The sequence below is a fragment of the Coturnix japonica genome, chromosome 5 (genome assembly GCF_001577835.2).
Source record: "Coturnix japonica isolate 7356 chromosome 5, Coturnix japonica 2.1, whole genome shotgun sequence".
Lineage (NCBI taxonomy): Eukaryota > Metazoa > Chordata > Aves > Galliformes > Phasianidae > Coturnix > Coturnix japonica.
The window spans coordinates 16,471,778-16,497,774 of NC_029520.1; the positions used below are offsets into that span (position 1 = coordinate 16,471,778).

Consider the following 25,997-nt stretch of genomic DNA (forward strand, 5'->3'; position numbering starts at 1 on the left):
TTAACATGGTGCAAGCATAACAGACAGGGAATAGAATATTAAGTAGGAAGTATATTTATCATATCTTTGTTTGATAATCAAAAGAGCATTACCAATAATTAGCAACAGGCACTAAAACAGTTTTCTGCTAACCATAGGTGGTATTGGTCACAGCAAGGTTGATATTAGTGCAATAAAGTCAGATGATGACAGCTTTACAGCTGAGAGCAACATACTGGATATTTCTGGGAGAAGAATCTTTAGCACCATGGGGACTATTTGGTTTAAATGACTTCTGAGTCACAGCTGGTTATTCAGTGTCTCACTTGGTGTATACCTCCCTTTTATTTCCTCATGAGGATGTGTCTGTTTAGAGAAGAGAAAGAAAGTGGCACTGCTGCAGCTGCTCTTCGCTACTTCAGAGTTAACACCCAGTATCTTGCTGACACAATAAGATTTGTCTCATTTATATTACTGAGTAGCCTAGCCAAAGCCAGGGCCACATTGCATGAACTTACAGAATGCAGACCTTGACACCAAGGAAGCTGTAATCCAAGCAGACACAAGCCAAGACATCAGGGGCATTTGTGGGCAGGAAACACTGCCACACTTCTCACATATGCTCATGGCTGTGGCATCCTCCTGGCTTTGCAGCACACCGCACCCTCTTGGAAGAGAAAACTTCCAGCACCTATGCTGAGGTTCTACAAGCCAGAACTTGAACATCAACTCAGAAAAATGGGGTTAGATGCCTTACAACCCAGGCTTAGTTTACTCAGACTCTAGCCCTGTCCACAGGCAGAGCTGCTGGAGTCTGCTGCAGTACACAAGTGTATGAACAAATGAAGAGAGGGTATTGCAACATGCTTCCACAGCCTGCAGTCCAGAGAGAATTTCAGGTGATAGCAGAAGAGTAATTATAAGCAACAAAACCTGAGTGTGTATCATCAGTCACATCAGCAACGTGAGCCTTGGTTTGCATTCACCAGCCCTGAGCTAAAAACAAATAAGACCCCAAAATAACCAATATATATATATTTTTTTTTTTTAATTTTTTTTTTCCAAATTATATATTCTTTCCACGGTGGTGCAATGAGCAAGACAAGGAGGTCAAATCAAATGAACAGACATAAAAAGACAGTGTTTTTAAACCCAAGTTAAAAGCACAAAGATGGTTTGTGTCATGCTAAACGCACCAGTGCCCTGCTTTAGGCTGATAATACAGAGTACCATAAGAAGGGGTACCATGGAAGGCACCTTACTTTACTGCCTTGTCCACTAGTGCTGTCATCAGTATGCAGCATTCAGTGTTCACAGAATGCCCTCATAATCCAAGTGAGGATTTACTACTTTATGGGGAAAAAAAAACGACTGATATTGCTCAGACTTGAACTACCTTTGACTTGCATATGGAAAATAAAAAAAAAAAAGGGTCATGAAATGATCTGTAAATCCAGATTTCTTTCCTCAATAAAGTAAGGGTAGAAAAATATTCACTGTATCACCAACAATCAGGCTCAGAGCATTGTGTGAGCTACTATTCAAAGCAGCACAGCAAGAAGCAGCAGAAAGATTCATTTTATAAAATGTAAATCTCATCTATTTGCAGCCATGCCAGGAGCTTACCAGAATAAACCCCACTGGCCCAGCATTAATCCCAGTGGCAATTTCACATCCGACATCCAGGGATTTTACAGATGAGCCAGCGGCGACTCCCTGAGCAAACAGTGTGATATTTGATAAACTGTCAGAAAGCCTCAGTCACCACCTACATAAAAGTGATTCTCTCCTGATGCTGAAAATTAACACATACACATGCAGAAGTGTTGGGTTTTTTTTTTCTTCTGCCAAGATTACCCACAGTGAGCAATAGCTACCCACACCATGCTACATAGCAGAGCTCCCTTCCTCTCCTCAATAGGATGCTGCAATTGTTCACTGCAAGGGAAGAATTCCCCATAATTATAATCTGAACAAAACAATCCAACAGTGGTGTGCTGGTGAAGGTTTTGCACTCTTGACTGACATCATACAACACAAGTAACAAAAGCCAAACTGTCTCTGCACACTGAAGATGGGAAGAAGAAGCACCACACGAGCACTTGTCCAGAACAAACTGCATTATCACGGAAGTTGAAAGTACTTTTTAGAACGGCTTCATGTTTTTGCTGTGAGAAAATTGAAGAGCTAGCAAGACCCAGCTTTTGTGCTTGAAACGCTGGGCTGAGATGCAGAAGAGCAAACTGCACATTCAAGTTTTCCACTCAACACCACAAAAGGAGACATTTCATCACTCAGTGCCTCTCTTCCCTGTCTTAGGAAGTCAGGTCTGCTTTTATCCTAGCCTTTGCTGACTGGTTTTGACAGAGCATCCTCTGGGACGCTGCCACAGCAGCACCACGTTTGGGGAATACACACAGAATTGCCACTACATTATTCCCTGGGGGCACAATTTCATACTGACAGCTGAGGCAGGATGCAGTAGGCAGACTTGCTCCATGAGGATGGCTACTCACATCCTGCCTTACTGAGAACCTGAGTGTTTCTCGGCTTTAGTCAAAAGATTTGATGTTGACACAGTAATCATAAAAATAGTAACAATTTCCCCAAAACATCCAAATTCACACAGCCTGGGCTTAACAAAGCTCATGCAGAAATGTATCAAGACTGCCAGCACAACCATCAGTGACACACTATCAGGCAGGAAGCCCAGAAACACACCTATAATCAATGAGAGGAGCCTTTCCAATCCAGTGGTTTGATTTATGCATGTAAAAGTCCTTCAGTACAAAAGAAGCATAAAGGAAATAATGGCACAATTCCAACTGCTGCTCTAAGAGAACAACTCCAGCTAAGACTACAGAACAAAGAATAGGACTGAGGTGTTTCTCTAGGTTGCAAAAAACAAGCACAAGTAGGTGGACTATCCTGACCTGAAAATAAACCCTCTTTTTCCATTGCTGTCCTTTTGTGATTAAGAGAATTGTGGAATTGCTCAGGTTGGAAAGGACCTTAAAGGTCATCAAGTCCAACCACAGCCTAACTGTGCTACTCTAACAACCCTCTGCAAAATCATGTCTCTGAGCACCACATCCAAAGGGTTTTTAAACACATCCAGGGATGGTGACTCAAACACTCCCCAAGGAACCTATTCCAGTGCTTAACAACCCTTCCAGTAAGAAACCATTTAAGTAACTTTTATCAATCTGCTGTCAGCTGCTACCCATTTTACAGAATATCCACCTCTTACCCTATGGTCTTTTTGTATTGAACACAGTACATACAGCCTAAAGCAAGAAAAAAAACCCTACATTTTGAAACAGTGCTCATGGAAATTAATGAACTAGTTAAGTTGTCTCACCTTTAGAGTCCCTCAGTGATAATACTCCTGACAAGAAGGCATTACTTCAAGAACTTTTTGCTAGTCCCAGGCTCACGTGATCTATGTGCTTGGCAGAGAGCATCAACAAATCCGTTTTTCTCCAGCCACCTCCAGTGAGCAGCAATAAGCAGAGGCACTTCAAGGAATGGCGGAGCTGCTACTATTTGAAGGCTGGCTTAAAATATACAGCATACAAAGATGTGCTGTATCTAATTAGCATCACAGCAGAAGCACATGGGTAATAGATTTTACAGGCAGGAAAATTGCTGAAGAGTAACCAGTGAATGCTGCACTGGAGAAGGCAAGCAGGTACAATGCATCTTGCCTTCCAAAAGGCTGCAAAATGAGGGCAGTGTGTAGCCAGGTCTGAGGAGAACCAATTCACTTGGGATCTGAGACCGAGCTCTCAACAGCTTATTTTGGGAAGACCTGGGCAGGGCAAACATTGCTCCCCAGCTGCCTGCAGAGGCTCAGCAGCCGCTTATCAAAGGCTGTTTTTCAGGATGGTTGTCTCCTTCCTCCTCACACAGCCAGAACAAGCCACAGCAACGAGGAGGTCAGAACCTCTTATTTAGGCACAACCTGGTATAATTAAAACGCACCCCAATCGCGCTGCTCCATAAGCAGAGCCATGAGCTCCACATGCAGCAACATCTGGACGAGTCTGCCTGGTCCTGAATGCTCGGTGCTCTGCAAAGCACAGCACAAATGCCAACAGCAAGTCAGGAGACTGCGTGAGGAATAGCAAGCCCAGCCCCAGGCTGAGACAGGCTGGCAGAGCAGGTCCCTTTCACTCCTGGTGAAACCCACACATATTTGGCATTTAGATTTTCTGTGGCCATTCCCTGAGCTACTGCTTGTGTTTCCTTTACCTTAGTAACCATGGCGGAAACACATAAACACCTACAGTGTGCTGCCAGAGGCATCTCCCATTGAAGCATGGAGGCGTGAGGAGCAGCATTTCTGACTGAGAAAGTACTGTACTATTAACGTTCCAAAGGCAGGCAGGCCAGGAGAAGAAACACTAAATGCAGCTTTTCCCCCCGAATAAAACAGCAAAGTCAAATAGCACAAATCCATGCAGCTGCAGAGGGAGCTCTGCTCTCCATGGCTGAGAGCAGCTGACGTGCTTCACGGCAGCCTGAGTTTTGCCTCTTAAGCCCCTGACCCAGTCCTAAGCAACCTCCCACACCAGTAACATTGACAGTCTCTCAGTGGCTGCTTGAGGACAATAGGTCCCTTAGACATGAAGCACGGCTAGCCCAATTCAGACTGGCATAACTGAAATTTCTCTGGTCTGCAAACATATTATGAGCAAGTCAAGTCTGAGCTGTGATCTGAACGTAGCACACAATGCTCTAAACACTGTCCATTACAGACTGCAGGAACAACCTTTCCCTACAGGCATCCCAGCCTCCCAGCTGCAGCACTGTACACTGAGCCCTTCTCCCACTGGAGACACAAAAGCACCTCACTAAGGTTAAATAGCTAAACCCAAGCTAAATACCTAACCCAGAAGTGGAAACTGAACCACCTGTACTGTACAAGCCTCCCTCCCACTCACCTGATGAATCAGTGTTGCAATAATGCACAGGGAAATTAAATTAAGTCCCATGGAAAGATTACAGCAGTAAATCCTCCTTTCAGTTATATCCCTGCAACAGCACGATTAAATCATTCCTGAGATTTACACTGCCTGCTTCAGACCAGAACAGGCTGCAGGCAGGACTAAGGCCTGGCATTTTTTTCCCCCTTTAATCAAGAAACTGCCATCCCTGCCTCAATCAGCAGTGGCACAGAGTAAGCCCAGGTGTCTGACCACACCCCCTGGCTACCCCACCTCCTGAGCCAGCTCAGCTGTCACCTCCTCACCTGGCTAAGGGGCACCCACCACCCTTGTATCAACAAAGCTGACCATGTGCAGAGAGAAGTTGCTGTGTCTGAGGGCTCACCTCACTCCATACCCGGCACTCCACTGGGGTAACCTGTCACCAGGGAAGACAGTTGGCAGCTGGGGACATACACAGTGTGGCAGCTGCTCACTGCTTTACAGACCCTGCAGAGAGGGAAGGAATATTTTGACAAGAAAGATACTACTGTAGCTAGAAGAAGGAAGGAGGTAACTACACAGCTTAAAGGCATAACTTCCCTCCTCATTATTTCAAACAATGGTTTCTCACTACTGCACTGTAGGTTTGTGTGGCAGCTGAAAAATATGGTTGCTGATCCACCAGGCAGCCAAGTAGGCGCTTACATATTTTGTTCTCCAGGAATACTGCCTCATTTCATTTAGTTCAAGCCAAAAGCATCCCCAGACCCTGATCTACAGTCTACCTGGTTTTCAGACAATAGCACATATGGTCCCCAGTACACATACATACCTAAAGGTAATTACCAGCTTTGTTGACACATAAGCAATTAATATCAATGGAGACAGTCTCCCAGCTGTTTCCTTACCACTCTGGAATAAGTCCATTAAAGATGGGTCCACTGACCAGACGTGCCCACATCCATACCAGCGATGTCACCTTCAATGCTCACCCCATACCACGCAGCTGCACACCTCCACCCAGCCCTGCCACGATAGAGTGCTGCAGGGGGACACTCACGAATCCTAAACGGATCACAAACAGCAAATGCTTTTGCTTCTAAAGCCCAGACAAAAGCACAAAAGTGGCATTACCTTCTGGGAGCCCCCAGAGCTCAGCTTCTAACTGCAATCACTTTGCTCATACACGCAGTGGGGTACCACGTTCTGCTGAAAAATAAGCAGCCTGCCTATGTTGAAGGTTCTTTTTAGGGGTTGTCTGGGAGCTGCTGGCTTCTGGGGTGGGGGGGACTGGCTGTTTAGGGGCAGAGGCTGTGAGGCAGAGTTCTATGGGCCAGAGATGGGAAACCCGGAGCGCCTTACCTGGCCGGGGCGAGCCGGGCCCCGAACGGCGCCGCCTTCAGCACGCCGCGCCCCGCCACGCCGCCCGCATCGCCGCCGGACCGCAAAGCGTGGGCCCCGCGGAACCGCACGGAGCTACGGGCCGCGGCCGGACAGCTGCTCGGGGAGGCGGCGGCAGGAAATACCAAAAGACTGATCCAACCACGCTAGGGAGGGAGGGAAGAAAGGGGGGAAGAGAGGAAAAAATAGAAGGGGAGGGGAAACAAAAAAAAAAAAAAAAAAAGGAAAAAAATGAAAGGAAGCGTGCAAAATGCGGGAGGGATCGGCACGGAGTGGGGGTCGGCGCTTCTGTCTCGCCTCCTTCCCTCCCAGCCTGGTTCTTTCTTCTCCCCAGCGCAGAGAGAGGCTGAAGCCAAAGCGAGAGCCGGAGTAAATAAACGAAACAAAAAGCCCCGAGCGGCAAGGAGGCACACGCACCCCTGGGAAGGCGGCCAGCCGTGCTTGGGGTGCGCCGACCCTGCGTATAAGGTAACAGGAAAGCCAACCTGCAGAAACGGCCACGCCGAAGCCCTCCAGGTGCAGGAGCACTTGGTCTCAGCATCCAGCCATCCTCCTCCTCCTCCGACGCCGTGACTCGAGCCGCCGGAGTGATGTGCAGCCCTGACACGGAGGCGGGCGCGCTCCCGGCTTCACGCGTGCATGCAGAAAGAAACGATCAGACCCGCGGCAAGCGGAACCCCGAGCTTCTCCAGGCGAGGATGACCGCCCTCTCGGCGCTGGTCGCAGCCCCCCGAGGGAGGCAGGACTTGACGGGGATCCGGCGCAGCACCTCGATCACAGTGTGACACGGTCCCACGCGTTTGACTGCCTCTTCTGTGCCCCACAAATCCCACGGGCTGGTGTTGGACCAGGGCAGGAGCTGAAGCAGAACTCAACTCCTCCACCTCCTCGAAGAAGATAAAGCCAAGCATCTGCCTGGACCCTTGGTAGTGGCAAAGTTTAAACACACCCAGCTTTCTGAAACCAAAATCACATGAAGTGATAATGTGACCAATATGCGTGTCTGACTTTTCAACCCCAAGCCTGAGTCACCATATACAGCAAAGCACGACATGAAGCTCATGCTTGTGCTTCTGAAACTAGGAGTGCTGAACCAGATGCCTGGAGTGCTTCACCACCCAGAGCAGGAAAAGCCAGACCCTTTTTCTCTCTAGCGCACATCCTCAAAGCCAAGGCCCAGACCCACGGTGCTCCTCATGCAGTGCAGCAAGGCAGCTTCCACTGTAAAGACTAACCACTCACTCACAGATTTAAGAAAATCAAAATTCCTCCAAAACAATAATCTCAGCTTGAATGACATAAGTTGCATCCATAGCCTCCAGTCAACTGCAGCCAGACCATGGGGGTTCATCCCATGTCACTTGTGCTGATGTACCTGATGGTACTCAGTAAAGGCACTTATTTACTGAGCCCATCAGGATGCAGAGCAGCACACACTGTACCTGGCTGGGAATGGATAACGATACAGGAGCAGCATCTGTTTGTACTCTTCCCTTGAAGATCTAGTGCAAGATAAGACTATAAACAGATCATAAACTAGACATAAACAGATCAAGCACGCTAAAGCTGTGGTCAGTGCTTAGGCAAACTTAGAATAGCCCAGTGCCTTGCAAAACATGCCCACATCAGACACTGTTGGTGGAATAGCAAGCACCCTCACCCAATAGGCCAAATTCCCACCCACAGCAAAACACCCAACACCTCACATGGGGATCCAACCCCTGCGCACTTTTCCTATGGTAGATGAAATAAAAACAGCAGCACACAGCTAAGTCTCACAAAGAATTACAAATTTATAATATTACCACAAGCTCTACTATTCAAGAGCTCCTGTAGCCTTTTTCTTCCCATTAAATAAGCCCCAGAATCACTTGCATAGGCAGGTAATTATTAAATTCACCTACATCTGTAGTGATTTCTGCCATGATCTGCAAGGTGTAGAGCTTTATTAGAATTCCAGCTGCTTTCACATTGGTGAGGATTTTCAGTTAATCCTCACCAAGATTTTAGGGTATGTCTGTAGTGCATTATGAGGCACAGTCCAGCTGTGCCAGAGGAAGCATTTGGCTACAGCTTTCTGGTAAATGATTTTCTTCTCAGTCAATCGCTTCATGATTGTTCCACCATTTCACTGCCAAATTACTGTGCAGAACTCATTTGATAAGACTGAGCATGCAGAAGCGCTCCTGTCAAAACAGCTAGAGAGCCTGAAAAGGGACATACTTAACGTTTTCCTCTGTGGTCTGGGACAGTGCGTGTGACGTTAATGGCGTGAACAATCAAAGCAAAATACTCGCTGGTGAAACTGTCAATATTTTTCACATAAAATAGAGCCAGAGTAAATTTGCACCAGACTGACGCTTTGTATCACATGGCTGTGGCATTTCTGATGTGAGCCAGGGAGCCCTGAAATTGGATTTGCTGTACCTTGCACCAGATGGGGCCTCAGAGTCTGCACTGAACAAGAAGTGTTCATCCATCACTTCCCTTTGGCCTGACTGCCAAAGACAAGACCTGGACCCATACTCTCCCTTATAAACTCCACACAGGGAAGTGTGGAAAACAAACCATGCGAGCACCACCATATTGAAATGCTATTTTCCACAGCCCTCTAGTGCCTGTTCTGGTAACAGCTATTCATTAGGCAAGATACCTGCTCCATCTGTGCTGGTTACAACTGTTAGGCTTGTGCCGCTCATGCAGACAAACCTGAGCTACCCAAAAAAACCCTAACAGAGCAGCTGTGGGCTTCATTTCTCCTTTGCAAAAAGCAAACCTCCTTTTAGAGTGTCTGCATCTGTAGTAATTTCTTAGGACATTTTCCAGTGTTTGCAGCACTTAATGTTTTTCACCACAGCAATAAAACTGTCCTAAGAGATCTTGTAAAGTAATGTGAACTCAATCATAAGCAAGGGTAACAAAGCCAGCAAAGCACAATGCACTGTACTTGCGGTGCTGCTGGGAGAGTGAAATCAGAGTGATTCAGTTGTATTCCTCCAGTCCTTACATTCCAGTAACACAGCCCAGAGAGTTTAATATTTGAGGCACACAAAAAAATCACATTGTAATGTGGAACAATACAAAGATGGTAACAGATATTCAAAAGGTTATTCATGAGGAAAAACTCACCAATATAGATGCCTCCACTAGGAAACACTAAGGCAACCACCAGCAGGGAGCAATCTCCAAGAGATGCTGCCATAGTGGTGGTCAGCCCTTAAATGAGGTCTAGAGGAGATGGAGTCAAGCTCCACCCCTTCCAGGAGCACAGCTCAATTACTCTCACCTGTGCTCCCACAGCTGACCCCACACTTGCCTCAGCTGATTAATCAGAGGTTCAGGCTGTGATTACCAATTTCCCATACATGCATCAAATGTATTTTTCTGACAATCCTGAGAGATGTGTGAATGTGACATCAGCGCTGTTTAGAAAAGCAGGAAAAGTAAAGGGAAACAAAGAAGTGTGCTGAAGTAACAGACCTTGCTTGGTGCCCTCAGACCAGCAGATTGCCATTTACTCTAGTGAATGACCCTTCTTCAAATCCTTCACCTCTGGCTAACTGCTGAGCTGCTCCTCCCAAAGACATTTGAACCCACCAATGTGAAATGCAAATACCCATTTTGCAGTGTCCACGAAACTCACATTTTCTGCCTTCCTGTATCTCACAACATATTTTCAGCAGTTCTATAAGATCCTGCTTGTGATTAGAAAGGTTATTACATACCATAAGAGCCATCTGATATATTTATTAACCTCCATTAAAATGGAAATTGAGAGACTAGTCATATTCATATCATTATAATTAGTACAGCATTTCCACAGCCATAACCACATAAATCAGACATCAATGAATGGCTGTTAGCATCACAAAATACTTGCCCTTAAGCCCATGAAGTATAGATAGACAAGAAGCAGGAAGCTTTAAAACAAATGAGCTACAAAAAAAAAGAAATCAAAAGTGAATCTTTATCTTCAGGCATAAATTTCATCACAGCTGCATATGGTTAATACATACAAAAATGACTCCTTTTACCCACATGCATTTTCCAGTGCAAAGTTCCTTAGCAAAAATATTTGATGCCATAGCTGGGTAGGGCAGGAGTTTCTCATTCGCAGATCACACACTGCATCTGTTTAGAGCCCAAAAATATGCACTAAGCATGTTTACTCATTTTACATTTTGAAAAACAGACCTACTGCTAAACCAGGTTCCTAATTGCAAGTTTAATAGAATGGGTCTCTGGGGAAGTTAGAAAAAGCATCAACAGCTCCTGGGAGCTTATGGAGATTGGAGTCCTCTTGTGGCAAAAGGTAGAGGAAAATTGTCAGCAAATGATGACTGCTGAAAGCTGGGGCCCTGCATGGGAGGCTGCATGAATCACAAGTGCAGGGAATATCAGCTTTGCAAAGACTTCCATGTCACACTGCAGAGCATAAAAGCAGCAGTGTGAAGGTTTCACAGCTGGCAGTGGGCAAGCATCAAAAGGAACAGAATGCCACCTTGTTTTGATACTGCAGGCTGTGCGTCTGTTTACTTATCAACTCCTGTCTGTTACTCTGTGTTCCCTGCTGAGATTATGTTTTTGGCAGTTTTTTTCCTCTCTGTCAGTAAAGGTAATTTTTTCCTGAGTGTTTCAACAGTGAGAACTTTTCTTTTGGCTAATATATTCACTGTGCAGTGCTGTAGAGCTGCTCCTGTCCTTCTTCCTGACAGTCTGCTGCTGAGCTGGGTGAATAATGCAGTTCTACGATCTTGTTAAGATCTAGCTGCTTTATATTCCACCTTTTCTACTGCCTTGTTTTCCTACCTTCAACGGTCCCTAGAGTTCAGCTTAGATGGCCTTGCACGTGAATTATGGATGTTGGTCATGTGAGCACTGTGATCCTGTCTGGAGCAATATTAGAGAAGACAGAGGAAATAAATAATCTAACATTCTTTCTTTACCCACACACTGTGGTCAGAAAATTTGGGCAAAGTGGTTATCTGGTATGGGATTTCACCCAATGGGCTAAGATTCCAGAAGGCTCACAAACCATTCACTGTTCTGCTGGTCCAGTGAAAGAGGGTTTCAGGAACCAATTTCCAGTGATAGATTGAAGTAAAGGCTTTGGAGGCAGTTTTGAAGACCTGTCTGTAGCAAAATAAAAGATAACAAATGTTCTCACGTGCTTTGTGTTCTCTGTATGACCTCATGTACCTGGATAGGTAGGTATACACCGCTTGAGGTTTAGCTGTGACTACCTAAGGTCTTCACTTCTTATTGCTCACATGATATCTGCTCAAATCAAGCACCACAAACTTATTTTGTTTTCCACTAAGTGACAAAGATCACAAATTATTCTGAATACCTCCATTATGGCCTTGGTGTAAGAAAAAAATAAATCAAAGAGAGCTTGCTAACCATCAATTTGCTTCTGGAGGCCTGGGTAGTAACTAACTGCAGCCTGACAGGCTGAGCTGATTTGGTGAGCAAGGTTCCTTCTGTAGTTTGCAGCAGGCAGGGAAGCAGCTGGGACATCCAGGATGTGACAAACTGTCCAGTGAAATTTGGGCTAGATTTCAAAGCCCTTGATAAATATGACATGAAACCAAATTGCTATTCAAAAACATTCCAGTATCTCTTGCTCTTGGTAATGATTGAAACTTATTGCTAAGCAAACCAGCTGATACAAAGATCCTTAGAGGATATAGCTAAAATATCCACATATGTGTTAATACCTACATACACACAAACATACATGTAGATGGACTCTGCATGGCTGAATCTTATTGGAATACCCTCACCATTATGGATAGCTGAAGTGTTTCTGGATAACAGATTTCTGCAGCAGCTCGTGGGAAATATCCAAAGTCAAACTTCTAAAACTTCCAGTTTTTGGTTTTTTTTATTTGCTTTTCTGTCTGCACCAGATAAACTTTGGAACAGATGCTAACAAGCTTAACCTGGCTGAACTGAATGCTGTTGTCAAACAGGAAGCATTACAGGGAGGAAAAACATAAACACATATCTTTATAAAAGATACAGGCACACAGGTCTTCACATAGGCAAGTAACAGCCTCCCTATGGCTTTTTACTGACTGAGCAGCACTCCCTCCATAGATACATGTGGATCTTGGCAGACACTCACAGCTTCATCCTGCTCCATTCATTACTTCATCAGAGAGGAGCATTTTGATTTGCAGATAACTGAATCTAATGCCTGACATCCACCATATGCTATTGATCTGGAAGTCACAAAGACAGTCACCAGTCTGATCTATGGGTAGCATTGCAATAACACTGCATCATTTTCTGAAGTTTGTGGCTGCTTCTAAACATTACAGAATGTGTTTGTTCTCATACTTGACCCCTTCCATTTTGCCTGACTCGTGACCCATTCTCACAGCCAACTCATCTTTAATAAATCATGGAATCTCTCATCACCTCTTTCTTGCTCTGATCTCTGAAATCAATTTTTGTATACATCTGTGATGAAGCAAAAAGTCTTCTTAACTGTTACACTTAATTTTAAGAGTTCTTTTCTATTGCTTGTGCCTTCCATGAACAGGACAACTCAACTTGCCACAGAACCTTAAAGGATATCAGGAAATGAAAGAGTATGACAATATTTTCTGCTGCTGTTGAAGGAAAGCTGACTTATTGCTTTGTCTGCACGGAGGGCTACCAATATTTTTTCCTTCTTTTGCTGTAGACAGGGAGACTGGTCCAGTGTTTCTGTCATAAATTAATTGTAGAAGTAAAATGCAGAAGAGTAAAGCCTCAAAGAAAGATCTTCTTCCACTTAACTGATCTGTATCAAAGCCTACGCTCTGAATTATAGACCAAGAATGAAACATGTGAAGGTTTGTTTCAGAACAAAATTTCTGTTTCTTTTATACCACTGAGAACTTGATTTGATCCCACAGCTACTGACCAGGTCTGTACTATTGAAGTCCAAACACAAAGGCAGTCTTGTAGAGGATGGCTAGATTTAGCTACTATTTTAGTCTTGAAACTGTGGAATAATAGCCTGGGAAGTATGAGGTCACTGGAGAGAACTGTAGATATTTACTCCGTCACTTCACAAATATAATAATTCGTGTTCCAGCTGTTCTCAGACCTAAAGACTTTAGCTGTCCCACTGGTATTTATAACATCTCCTCCACTCATATAGTGAAATCGGGCCTGCTGTGTGCATGGCTTTCTCACCCTACCAGTACATTAGCAAGGAAGAAAAGATCTGCAGGGCTAAGCTGTTGGTACTGAGGATGCAATATCCACACTATTTGCATTTCAGAGGGTTGGCTTTGGAGGAGCTCTGATCTTGTACTATCAAGTGAGAATCCATCAGCAGCTACAGCGAATTAGGTATGCTCCTAGAGTACATCTCCCCATACTGTTTCACTGACAGGGAATCCAGATTTGTGTACTCTGAGGCTGATAAGGCTGTGAATCAAAGAGCAGTAAATAAAGATGATCAGGAGATTTACCTTAAAATCACATTGCTGATCCATCTAAAAAACAGAGGGATGTATGTGAGATGTGAGCAGGGTGCTGACTGAAGAGATAGTGATGGAAAAATATACTGCTGACGTCTAAATACGCAGATTTTAGAATAACGTCACCTTATCCATTGACTGTTAATTGTTCCCTAGCTTTGCACAAGAAAGCACATTGCTTAGTTTTTCTATCACACACTCCCTTGATTACCTTGTGGGAAGGATCAGAGTCCTCATTCCTAGTTCATGTCACAGGGATGACAACAGCTGTAGGACACCAATGGAAGCAGAACCTATATCCTGGGTACCCTATTCCCAGACACCTCCTGAATATCTACTGAGAGCAAGCTTAGAAATGGGGCAATAGCTGCTTTCTTCAATCAGCCACTGTACTAAGGCAGTTTTATGCTACAGTTTGGAAGATGAATTAAGCTTTTAATTTCATGATAGTGAAACAGGGATTAAAAGTGGGACTGACTTCTCTGGATGTTTTTCTATAACAGCAATCCATGACAAATGTACCATAGATTTGAACAAGTGTTATTTGTGGTTATGAAGAGCTTGAAATTGTAATAAATATACTAAGAAATGAAATGTGTTAAAGTGTTACTACTTCTTTTAATAACTGCACAACTTAGGACTAGAGGAGTAATGTTGGTCACGCAAATCCAAGTGAAACCACAGCTCAAGACCATCAATGATTTATGCTACCCAGAACAAGAGATATCCTGGGACCCTGTGACATGCAGTTATTTCTTACCCCACTTCCCAGTAGATGCCCACGTACAAAACAGAGAGCAGAAAAAACAAAAAGGGGAAAAAAAAAAAATTAAAAAAAAAATTCCTTAACTGATTTCAAGAGGAAATAAATAATTATCTTTAAACATGAGCTAACTTTGCAGTATCTTGCAAAAGTATCTTAAGCAGCCCTTGGCCAAAGGATTACATGGATTTTTTTTAATTTTTTTTTTTTCCTAAGAAAAGTAGAATCCAAATAAAACTTGCTGGGCATGGTGCCACATTAAAATCCTAAAACTCAGCCCATTTTCATCAGAGCTGTGCCAAGCATTTCAGCCAGCTTGTGGTTTTGCAGTAAAACTCTGTGCTCCTCAAAACTCCATCAAAATTTCTTGTGAAGCCAGATGAAACCAGCCAGAAAGCTATTAGGAGGTCCATATCAGCAGAGACACATAGACAGGGCTTTGAGATCACTGTCAGCTAAGGGTTTGGAGAACATTCTGTATTTCTTTTCTTCACCTGAGAAGGATGTGTGGAATTTGGACCACTGGATTATGTCAAATGACTTGGCAAATTTTAGAGATATTCAGGTAGAACAGTTTTCTCTCCTTCTGAATATGTGCCGCTTCTTACAAATCCACTCATAAATGTACACAGTGTATTTGCGAGCAGATGTTGCTTTTCACAGAATTTCAGAGCTATCATCTGTGATGAATACTAAATAGTTTCAAAAAACCTATTTTGCAAGCTAGTACCAAGTATAGAGCCCAAAAGAGGGAGGGGGGCCTGGTGAAGAAAGTAAGATCCTCATCAGACCTGGTCCTGCTGCTGAGCTCTGCTACTGTATTTCTCTGTGCCAGATGTTACTGGCTCATAGCTGTTCACATGCAAAATGGAGCTTTTCCCAAATATTTTTTAATTACATTTCAAACTCTCGACATCAGTGGGTTCTTGCCCACCACATCTAGAACTGTAATTACTCCTATTCAGATAAAGAAATAACATTTTGTTTCAGTAATGCATGTTGTCACTTGTAGAGAGAAATGTAGTCACTGACTTGTTCTCCTCTATCATTTTTTGTGGGTTTATTAGATTTTTTCTTATAGAAAACCAAGGTATTTCTAAAAGTACCAGTGTGTTTTTAGAATGGAAGATTTTTTCTCAAATTAAAGGATCTGTAAAGTAGTAATGCTGTGCCTAGAGAAATGAAAAATCAGTCAGAAAAGAAGTCTCTGTTTCTGTGTTCAATCTGTTGACTGCCTAGGGAAAAGGAACAGACCAACAAACATAACAAATAAACCACCAACAAAGGTCTTCCTGTGCCTTTTTTAGCAAGAGAGACTGGAAGATATACCCTGCATAAGGTAATGCCAAAAAGATAATGCTAAGAACTGGTGGTAATTTCTCGTTCCCATCCTTTTTAACAGAAAGAAAAGCTTGCTTGGTATGGGAATTGGGTGCCTGTTAGGGGGAGCCTGGGGGTGGAAATGCAGGGGAGCACTGGCTGGGGAGAGAACAGACTCAGTTCTTACCCAAAGCACAGGTAAATATCATTGGCTCCAGGAGACACAAAGGATTAGATATCTGGCAGTTGCTTGGCAGACTCTTAGATCTTGTAAAAGGAAATTCTGTTTTGTTAAAGCAAAAAGGGACCTTTCTAAACACAGAGAGAGTATAAATAGGCTTCTGTGAGCTTGTCTGTGGAGATTTTAGTTATACTGGTCTAAGTAAATGAGTTGTGTTAGACCAGAGTGGACATTCTGGTATTAGCAGAAAATTGCATTTTGCTGGGATAGCTAAATGAATTCAAGCAGCAACACAAACCAAAAAGGGCAAGCCTTGATTTCAGACACAGAGTGCCCTCTTGGGAAGTAGTTCTGGTTTAATTACAGAGGTTGAAAGTGTCTTCTTTTCCCTTTCTCTTACAACTATCCCAACTCGATAAGCCATGTTTGAAGAGAGATGGAACTGATTGCTTTGCTTTATAATATTCCCCTTCACTCGAACAGATGCCAAGTATTCTGACAAGTACTGCAATTACAATGCCAGTAAGCATTAACCATCTCACTACTCAAGAAACCACAAGAAATTCAAAGGACTAAGGGACAAGGACATGCAGAAACTTTTCCCAGAATAACAGGCTTGCAAAGCTGCAGGCATACACAGGACAGATGTTTAAATATATTTAACCTGTAAGGAATTGGGGAAGTGGAGTTCTGGAAGACATGGAGGTGGGCCCAGCTTTCAAATCCTACAAAAATAATATTCTTGTTAACGTGATCATCTTTTGTTTCCAGTCCTGATGAAAAAAAAAAAAAAAAGAATTTTGAAATCACCAAAGTAGCTGATTCTGACTTTTGAAGGAACTGTATGAGAAGTTTCCTCCGAGGATTTCAGAGAATAATTGCTGCCAGTTTTTTAAGCGTATTGTGATGGAAAAAGCAAAATTGCAAACTCTGTGAAAGCACGTAGATACAAAAGGCATACACTACCAACTCGGACTGAATACAGCTGTCCTCTACCCCTGCTTTTCCAGAGCCACCACAAGTCCCAACAGGTTCACCGAAAGGAGGGCAGTTAGTAACTCCATTTCAGGATGGCAGAAACAGTTACCACTGAAGGATACAAAGACTGTGTGTATTAACAAGCACGTCTGTTTTCTGCTACAGATGCTGCAGCCCTACTTTCCCAACTGTGCATCACCAACATGGTGACAACAAAGCCAGCAGTGCTTGCACATGCAAACCAACATTTTTAAACTCATACTGCTTAGACTAAGCTGAATAGGCTCAGCTCTCTGCGTGTCAGGCCTCACGAAATGCATGTGAGGTTGGACAAAAAACAGTGCAAACAGGACAGTCCTTTCAGCACCTTCAGTAGAAATGGTTGCGCTGGAAACAATTTCAAGTTCAGCCATGCAGATTTAGAAATGCATGTTAAGGAAACACCTCACTGTAGCCTTCATGTTGGGTGGATATGGGCATCTCAGCTCCTGCGAGCACTTGTGTAACTTTAAAAAATTACATAGAGTCAGACACAAAGCAAAATAACTACTCAAAGTGAGAGTCTCAGCACACCAAAAATTTGCTTACAGAAGTAAATCTCATCTTCTTCAACAAAACTCCTAGAAGGAACATGGCTGCTCCCTGCAGTAGCTGTTTGACAGGCACTACACACACACTCATTTAGTGACTACACATTCCTACACACAGAGCTGCTTTTTGGCGCATATTTCCAAACAGGAAGGCAAATCTTTAATAGAAGGAGGAAGTGAGGTGGAAGGGCAAACCAGAGACAGATGAAGTTTACTAAAAAAATCACCTAACATACAAGTGCAAGTGAGTTTGCAGAGAAAATCAAGCATTCTCATGGTATTTCACGCCTATTGATCCCATAAAGGCAGGCACGGTGATTGTTCTTGACTTAAGAGTCTGGCTACCACAAGGTGTGCAAGACCAGCTAAGAAAAAACAACTCAGCTACTCATTGAGTACTCTATGAAAATCTAGGAACTCTAGATGGAAAAGGCCTTGTAAGTCAGCCCACATTTTCTCTGAGTGTTCAGAATCACACATGCATTTAACTCTTCTTTCTTTTTCACACTCCATTTCTAGTGATAAATGCTTATGTTCTGGATGGATGAAAGCTGAAACAGATGGTTGTTTTTTTTACTTACAGTGCCATTCTGATAACCCTGAGCTAAGGCTGAAATCCCTAACAGAACATGGGGAATACAGGTGAACCAACTCTTACCGATTTTATTTCAGTGGATAATGATGCATGAGGATATGTTATCTCCAAGCTAATCTGCCAAAGGAAAGATTAAGTGGCAACATTCCAGCACTGAGACCTACAACTCTCATCTGCTAGAGTATCTTAATGTGTGACCACTCATCTTTTAAGCAGGATGTCACTATGTATACACCATTATGTTATTAAAAATAGGGTTTTCTAGGTTATTTTCATTGTAGCAACAGTAGCAAAGTTTCTTATATATTCCTATGAGTTTGCTGCTGTCTCTACCATCAGAAGTACTTGCAGCTACTGTGTGATTTAACTGTGGAAGAGGAAGCTATGAGAAACATTTCAGTTTTCACTTATTTGAAAAGTTGAGTGGCTTCTATCTAATGCATAGATGATCATTTTAGAGAATTTAGAACTATCTTTACATTCCTTCCCCGAGACTTTGAAAGTCCTTTTGAATGATGAACCTTGCCCAGCACTGTAAGACAGCTTCTGGTGGGGTGGTATCCATCTGGTAATGAAATTTTCTACACTGTATTTTGTGTCATGGCCACGTCTGTTGGCAGGAGAGGTTACTCCAAGATGTTGTGTCTTAATTTATAGGCAAGGTAAACCAACCCAGCAGAGACCATTTAATTGGAAAAAGGGGAAAGGACCACAAAGAGTGAAGAACTTGCTAAATATGCACCAGCTCAGTACTTGACATATCAACTAAACTTTTTCTTCTTTTTTGTCCCTGAAGACTCTCATTACACTCTTTAAAGTGCATGGACCTGGTCACCCAGTTCATTACACTGCCTCAGACAGCAGCAGATATTTCAGTGCCAATGATAGGTAACGCTAATAAATAACACCAAAGCAATCAGACACAGAATGTGTACAAAGTCGCTGAGGTCTGTGTGGAAATACTTCAAGTCTGCTGACAGGCTCACCAGGGACAACTTCCTTACAAAAAGATGGCTTCCTTAGAAAGTGGTATCATCTTTCCACACAGAAAGTCCCAGCTCTTCCTCTCTTCCTTAGGAATAGGCCTGAAAACCTAAATTTTGCAAAAAGAAAGATTGTGCAAAAATCATGATGGTGATGGTATATAACACATTGAGGTGACAGGTATAAATTGAAGAGAAAGACTGATGTATTCCTTTAAGATATGTTTAAAACAAACAAACAAAATAAGCATTTCCAAAACCATGAACCTCTTCCTGCCTCCTCTCAAGAATCAGTCAGTTTTGTTACAGATGATAATATGATTTCACTGAGAAATAACACAGAATTGGCAATTTCCAGGTGTTCATCCTGTGACACAAAAATCCCCAGGTCTTCAGTCCTTGTGTAGCTTCTTGCATCTCTCTCTCCCGACTGATTTTAACCATCTTCAGGCTTCTACTTCATGAATTTGCTATTAAGACCCCATTTCCTTTGCTTGTACAAAACCTGTACCTTTCCTGGCTCTTCAGTGACACCTTCTGGGACAAGAAATTAGCAAGGCAATCTTGGGTTTTCTGCAGCTCTTTCTACCTATGCAGAAAAGCCAAGGCAGATATCTAGGAGTTAGTTCCCAAGAAACAGTGAGCATAGAAGAAACATTTCACCAAGTGCACTGCTCTGCCTGTATGCAGCATCCTGAAACACAGGATCTCTCCAGAGACTGAGCAGGTGATGAGCCCCAGATGGCCACAGATTTATAAGATTTCACTTTTCCCAGCACATCTTCATTACTTGAAATTGGTGACTTGGGGGGAGGATGTCATGGTTGAAGAGCTAGATCTTCCCAGTAAAAACAACATAGATTAAAGTGGAAGTCCATGTTAAAACATTTAATACTTAGTGAGAGTAACCTCAGCTTTTTTTTTGACAGCAAGTTTTAGATGAAGCTGTGGTGTGGACCCAGAGGTGCAATACTCGCATTTCCCTGCAACAAAATGTACTGTAAAGAGCTGTACAACCGCTCCTACTCCAGTGCAACCCTGGCTGCAGAACACAGGGACAAACAGGGAGGCTGTCCCTAACTTCAGAGAAAAAACACCTCTCCATCTATACTCAGGGGAAGTGTGCTGGGAAGATGAGCACTGTGTTCCAAGCAGAGTATTTACTCACTGAATGTGCTCGGTCTTAGATCTTACTAAGGAGTATCTTGAGCATTCATGCATGTACACTCAGGTGTTTCTTCTGTTCTAATTTTCCTATGCGCATTACTGTATCTCAAGTAAATTTACCTTTAATCATACTGTGTGCCATCGATGACATACATGGTACTTTGAGGCATTTTCAGTCTGTCTGTCCTGCATCATTTATTGATGTATAACACAGTATCAAAAAAGGCACCCTGGGTGTCAGTTCTTCATGCCTTGTGCAGTTACTGAATGTTTTGCCAAATTAACATATAGTGGATAAAAAAAAAATAAATTCAAATATTTAAGCTTGCACTCTAAGTTGGTACACAGCTTGTTTCCAGCTGACTAAAAAGTAAGCAAAAAGAAAAGGATATCAAGCAGTAATGCAATGCTGACACAGATACTGCAGGCCAGACCCAAACGTATGGGGGGGGGGGGGGAGGGAGGAAAGGGGACAAGCCTGACTTCTTTCTCAGGGAAGATAATATATGGGAAACCATAGAAAGCTTTTCCTGAGTACTGTGTTCTTTCAGTACATCAGAGCTTATCTATGTATTTGACCACAGTTTGCTGTCACCCATTCTTTCAGGCTTAGAAGACAAATAGCTATAGCACACAAATTGTAAACCTTTCTGATAATAAGAATGCTCTGCAACAATGTTTTCTGGATTTTTCACTTTAGAGAGACATGATCTTCTGATTGTACTTCTCTAGTTCCACTACAGCAAACTGACCCAAACTGAGGCCCCCAGTACTCCAGGTTATTTCTGTACAAACATAGAATGAAAGCACCCCTTGAGAGCAGAACATTTCCAATACAACACACTAGCATTTGACCTCTCTAAAAATTGCTGTCAGTTGTCCTTAAGGGCTCTCTACACCTTCTAGAGATCTCTGAGCAGGAACATTTGTCATAGGCTGCATCCTGCATTGTCTCTCTGGAAGCCCTGGCTCCCTGAAGATCAACAGCTACTGATGAGCTCCAGAGGAAGACAAGACTGAGGTCCAGTCTCAGAGACTCTTGCCCCACACTTCAGAATCCTTACCCTCAAAACCAGGTTGTCCTTTCCATTTGCAAATTAACTTTTGCAAATGACTCAGGTGTAAAGTTACTAAAGGGACTGTGTATGCTCAGGTACAATGTGCCTCAGCCAACAGGGCAAGGAAGTTTGGGGCTTAGGAAGGAAAGAGTATAACCAGATAAAGTAGGCTAAACAGCCTCCAGTCACTCTGGACCCAGTGAAGTGTGAGCCACTTTGCCATGTGACTACAAATGCATATTCTGATGTACTCATATTTTAGGCACTCTTTGTGGAGTTACTATCAAATAACTCAGGCGCAAAGCACTGAGACTTGGGGTAGAATTACAGCTGCACTCAGTGCAACATACCTTGCACTGCAGCAGAGAGCCTGATTTATACCCTTTTAGGATAACATTTGCCACTGAATATCACTGTTCAATAGAGAATGCAGTGTGGTTTTAATATACTTCAAGATAAATGGTGAATGAATTACCCTGATTACCACAGACTAGTGACTTCTGGGTGAAGGTTATCTTTATTTTCTTCACTGTTATCGACTCTGAGGGATTGTAGACCAATCTGGCATCCCCATATCTTATAATAAGACATTACTTACTAGACTGGAATAGTCACAAAGCCAGCTAGATCCTCAGCAAAGCACCAGCCCTAGAAATGAATGGGAAAAATTCATTCACTCTGGGCTTCACTCAAGTCTTGGCTGCTTTACTGTGACTGCCAGCAAGAGGGCCTCTTCCCACTAACAGCATGATTGCAGGACAGGCATTCTAGAAATAGTGTGTTAGGAAGAACTGTCTGTTTTTCACTGGTCAGCCACAGCTCAGTCGACCTATCAGGCTGCACACACAGGGCTGTGACTATGAAAACACTGGAGCTGTGAAAATCCCATAAAATACTTCAACACCTGAGTGCCACGAAAGCTCAAAGGTTTTGGGCTCCCCTTGTTACCCCATGCCTTTGCATCAGAGAAGGTGGCTGCACTCATGAGAGATGAACAGAATTCACCAAGATCAGGCTGGTCGTAAATGCTCTCATCTCCAACTGTGAGGCCTGAAGAAACCTAAAGATTTAAGGCTTGAAAATGCCTCTTAATGTCATTATTTTTCCAAAAAATATAACAACAAAACAGGTAAAGTTAAACAGAAGTTCTGCAGTAGAAGCAGGAATTCTGAAGTAGTAGCAAAACTGCTCTAACATCTACTGTAGGTCTAGTGAGACTGCTAAGGAAAGATGGATGGTGTACAGATTAGAGTTACTGGCATAAGTTTTGGGACAACAGCATAGCTGTGGAAATCACCATTGTCAAATCTTTGGAAATCCATAAAGAAGATATACTTTTAGTACAGGGAAATGTGAAAAAGAAGAGGAAATGGGAAAAGGAATTTCACAAAATAAGTCTTATTTTATACATATTTGTAGGTTCGATTTTCCCCTTGCACAAACCAATGACAAAGTCATTTTCAACTGCATTTCAAATACAAATTTAGCTTCAAGTAGAGGCTTAATTCTGACTGAAATAAAAATGAGTTAAATCACATTTCTGTATTTATGCCTAATTCACAAATCTGCTAAGGCTCTCACAACTACACTGTTCTGAAATAAGTGGAAAAAGACAACATCAGATACTTCAGGGTGAAAAAGTAATTTGCTACTGCCAGAGAGGGCAAATGATGTTATCTTTTACCAAGAAATTACATTGCCCTATTTTATGACAAAGAGAATTTGTCTGCTTGGTCATTTCTTGCTTGGGTTCCCATCAGCTGACAATGTCTCTACAAGAGTCACAGGGCAAAATACAGCCCCAAATTCTTAGGGAAAAAGTTAAAATGCAGCCAGTTTCACAAATAAATGCAGCAGCTAATAATTGCTAAGAATTATTCAGGCTTACCAGATTTTTTTAGACTGTTATTTCTGTATAATGTCAGAACGAACATTGCATATCTAAACCCTAAATACCACAATTCAGCAAAACAATTCCATATGTGCTTCAGTCTCTCTGAAGTGGAGCTTAAATTAGACAATGCTTTTATGAGGGGGTTTATGCCCTAACATTGCTCATTTCAGTGAAGAACAACACACCAACTTCTAGAGCTTACAAGAACTAGAGTAACATCTAGGGAATCCACATTAAAGAAGAATGTATAAAAATAGTCTTTGAATATATATAAAGATGTGTATTCAGAGACACATACATATTCAAAGACAATTTTAATACTAACATCTGCTACAAACCACAGTAATTCATGCCAACATCATAGATAGAAACATAGATAATTGCACAATGTTTAAATTGTCCTGAAAGTAAAGAACACAGAAAAAGATCCCCTACTTGTTTCAGATCTATTTCCCAGTGGAATGCTGACAGAATCAGCACACCAGAAAGTTCCTTGGTAATGCAGTGTGATGTCCTCACCTTTATTTTCCTTTCCTGTGCTATGATTTGTCGCTCTTCAATCAAGAAATCAACTTCGATTTTCCAAACTAGAAAATTCCTTTTCAGCTTTCTTCAGGAAAAAGAAAGCATGCACCAAAACTCTTCCCATATTCACATGATTTTAGAAATGACATCAGCTTCACGTGTTCAGCCAATGCTACACTGGCTGAAGACCCATGCTGAACACACTTCCTTCAAGTCCCATCCCACAGACCTCTGTCCATCAATGCCATGCTCCAGGGGGGCCATCTCTTTGTCATCTGTTTGGGTTCCATTTATCATCAAAGAGCTGCTTGGTGTAGCTTACCTCAGTAAAACTGCACAGATGAGAATTGGCTGGAGCTGCAAGCCACTCAGCCACTACTGCAAGCTTCTGCGGGGTGTCCAGCACCTCTGGTTCAGTACAGAATCACCAAGGTTGGAAAAACCCTACAAGATCACCCAGTCCAACCATCCACAAATCATCGATAGTTCCCACTAAACCATGTCCCTCAACACAACATTCAAACGTCCCTTGAACACCTCCAGGGTTGGTGACTCCACCACCTCCCTGGGCAGCCCATTCCACTGCCTGACCACTCATTCAGAGAAGTAGTATTTCCTAACATCCAGCCTAAATCTCCCCTGGTGCAGCTTGAAGCCATTTCCTCTAGTCCTACCACCAGTTACACAAGAGAAAAGGCCAACCCCCAGCTCACTACAACCTCCCTTCAAATAGTTATAGAGAGCAATAAGGTCTCCCCTGAGCCTCCTCTTCCCCAGACTGGTAAGTTCCACAGGCAAGTGTGGAACATTTGAAGCTGAAAGGTTTCAATAAATGCTAAGTAAAACTGCCTGCAGGCTGCTGGCCTGCTTCTCCTTCCCAGGAGGAGAAAAACATTGTGCTTAACCTTTTCTGGATGCAGCACAGCCTAGTCCAGTGCCCTGCAGAGAAATAGAACAAAAACAAAAACAGGAGACAGCTGGGCCAGAAACACTCCAGAAATTACTAGTACAGAACTTGGACAAAGCTTCCATCCTTGAAGCTGGCACTGCATTGGATGACTTTGCTAGGAAGACTCTGGGGGTTAGAGCTCACCCTGAGCCCAGGAATGATTTAGAAGAATGGAAGAAAATGTATGATATATGTCTTTTGGCTGCCAACTGGGATCTGGACTCAAGATTCATTCAGCATGGGGCTGCACAAGAGCTGGAAATGAAAGAGAGAAATGCTTTCTATCTGATAAATTGACTACACATTCTTTCTTCTTTAATTTTTTCTCTTGGTCACCAGACTTGCCATGGGTGACCACCACAGCTCACTTTAGGCCAACTTTTTAATAGCCATTTTGGCTATCTCAGGTCTTCAGGAAAACAATCTGAATGAGATTTTAAAAACCAAACATCAAAACAACAGCAGGGGCAGGTGCTGCACACACATCAATGTTTCTGCCTTGTAGGATGCTCATCTTATAGAAATTCCCACACAGAGGGAACCTGCACCTAAAGGCATCCAGAGCCAGGGCCCTGCTGGAAGGCTAGAAGGGAAGGTTTGGGAGATTTGTAAGCTTCGTGTCAGCCTTAGGGCTTAACTGAATGTCAAAATACAGAGTGCTCTCCTTTTCCATACAGCTCTTTTTCCCCTGAAGGAGATTTTTATAGAGGGAATATTATTGCAGACCCAAAGACACAGACTAGCACAAATAGCAGCTAATGTAACTAAACATTAAAAATAGTAAAAAAATAAATAAAAAATAAAGGAGATCCCAGTGCTACCAATGATACAATTAGATAGCTGTCACAGGGGGTTGATAACAATAGACACCTTCCAAGAATAACTCATCATGCTTTCAAGAGATATGTCTTTTCACCAGCTTAAAAGAAGCTTCAAGATAAATGAGAGCAGAGCAAATTAGTGGCGAACATAATGCAGTCACTTAATATTCTTGGCATTGATTCCTTTTCATTAACTGGAAGCACTTTATACTTCCACAGAGAGATTTTCCTCCTTCCTCAGGTAACTGACTATAACAAAAATATCCCTAAAGGCTTCACCCCTTGGAGCTTACCTCTTGATGTATTTCCAGAACTATACTTCACTGTACTTATTATCCAACAGGATTTTATAGAAATTTTAGTACCAAGATGATGATGTAA

General features: G+C 42.8%; 1 protein-coding gene across 6 annotated transcripts in view; it reads right to left on the reverse strand.

The window, feature by feature from the left end:
* OSBPL5 (oxysterol binding protein like 5) overlaps positions 1-25,997 on the reverse strand; it is a 150,284-nt gene that overhangs the window by 112,792 nt on the left and 11,495 nt on the right. For 2 of the 6 annotated variants that reach the window (XM_015864184.1, XM_015864183.1), the window contains exon 1: positions 4,926-4,991. The exons of 1 other annotated variant lie outside the window; for it this stretch is intronic. In XM_015864184.1, coding sequence (XP_015719670.1) covers positions 4,926-4,976 — 51 coding nt within the window. In that variant the 5' untranslated portion in view covers positions 4,977-4,991. Of the gene's footprint in view, positions 1-4,925; positions 4,992-5,818; positions 5,934-6,272; positions 6,365-6,796; positions 7,255-25,997 lie in introns of those variants that run through there. 3 more of the 6 variants (XM_015864189.2, XM_015864188.2, XM_015864190.2) reach the window with 3 other exon arrangements.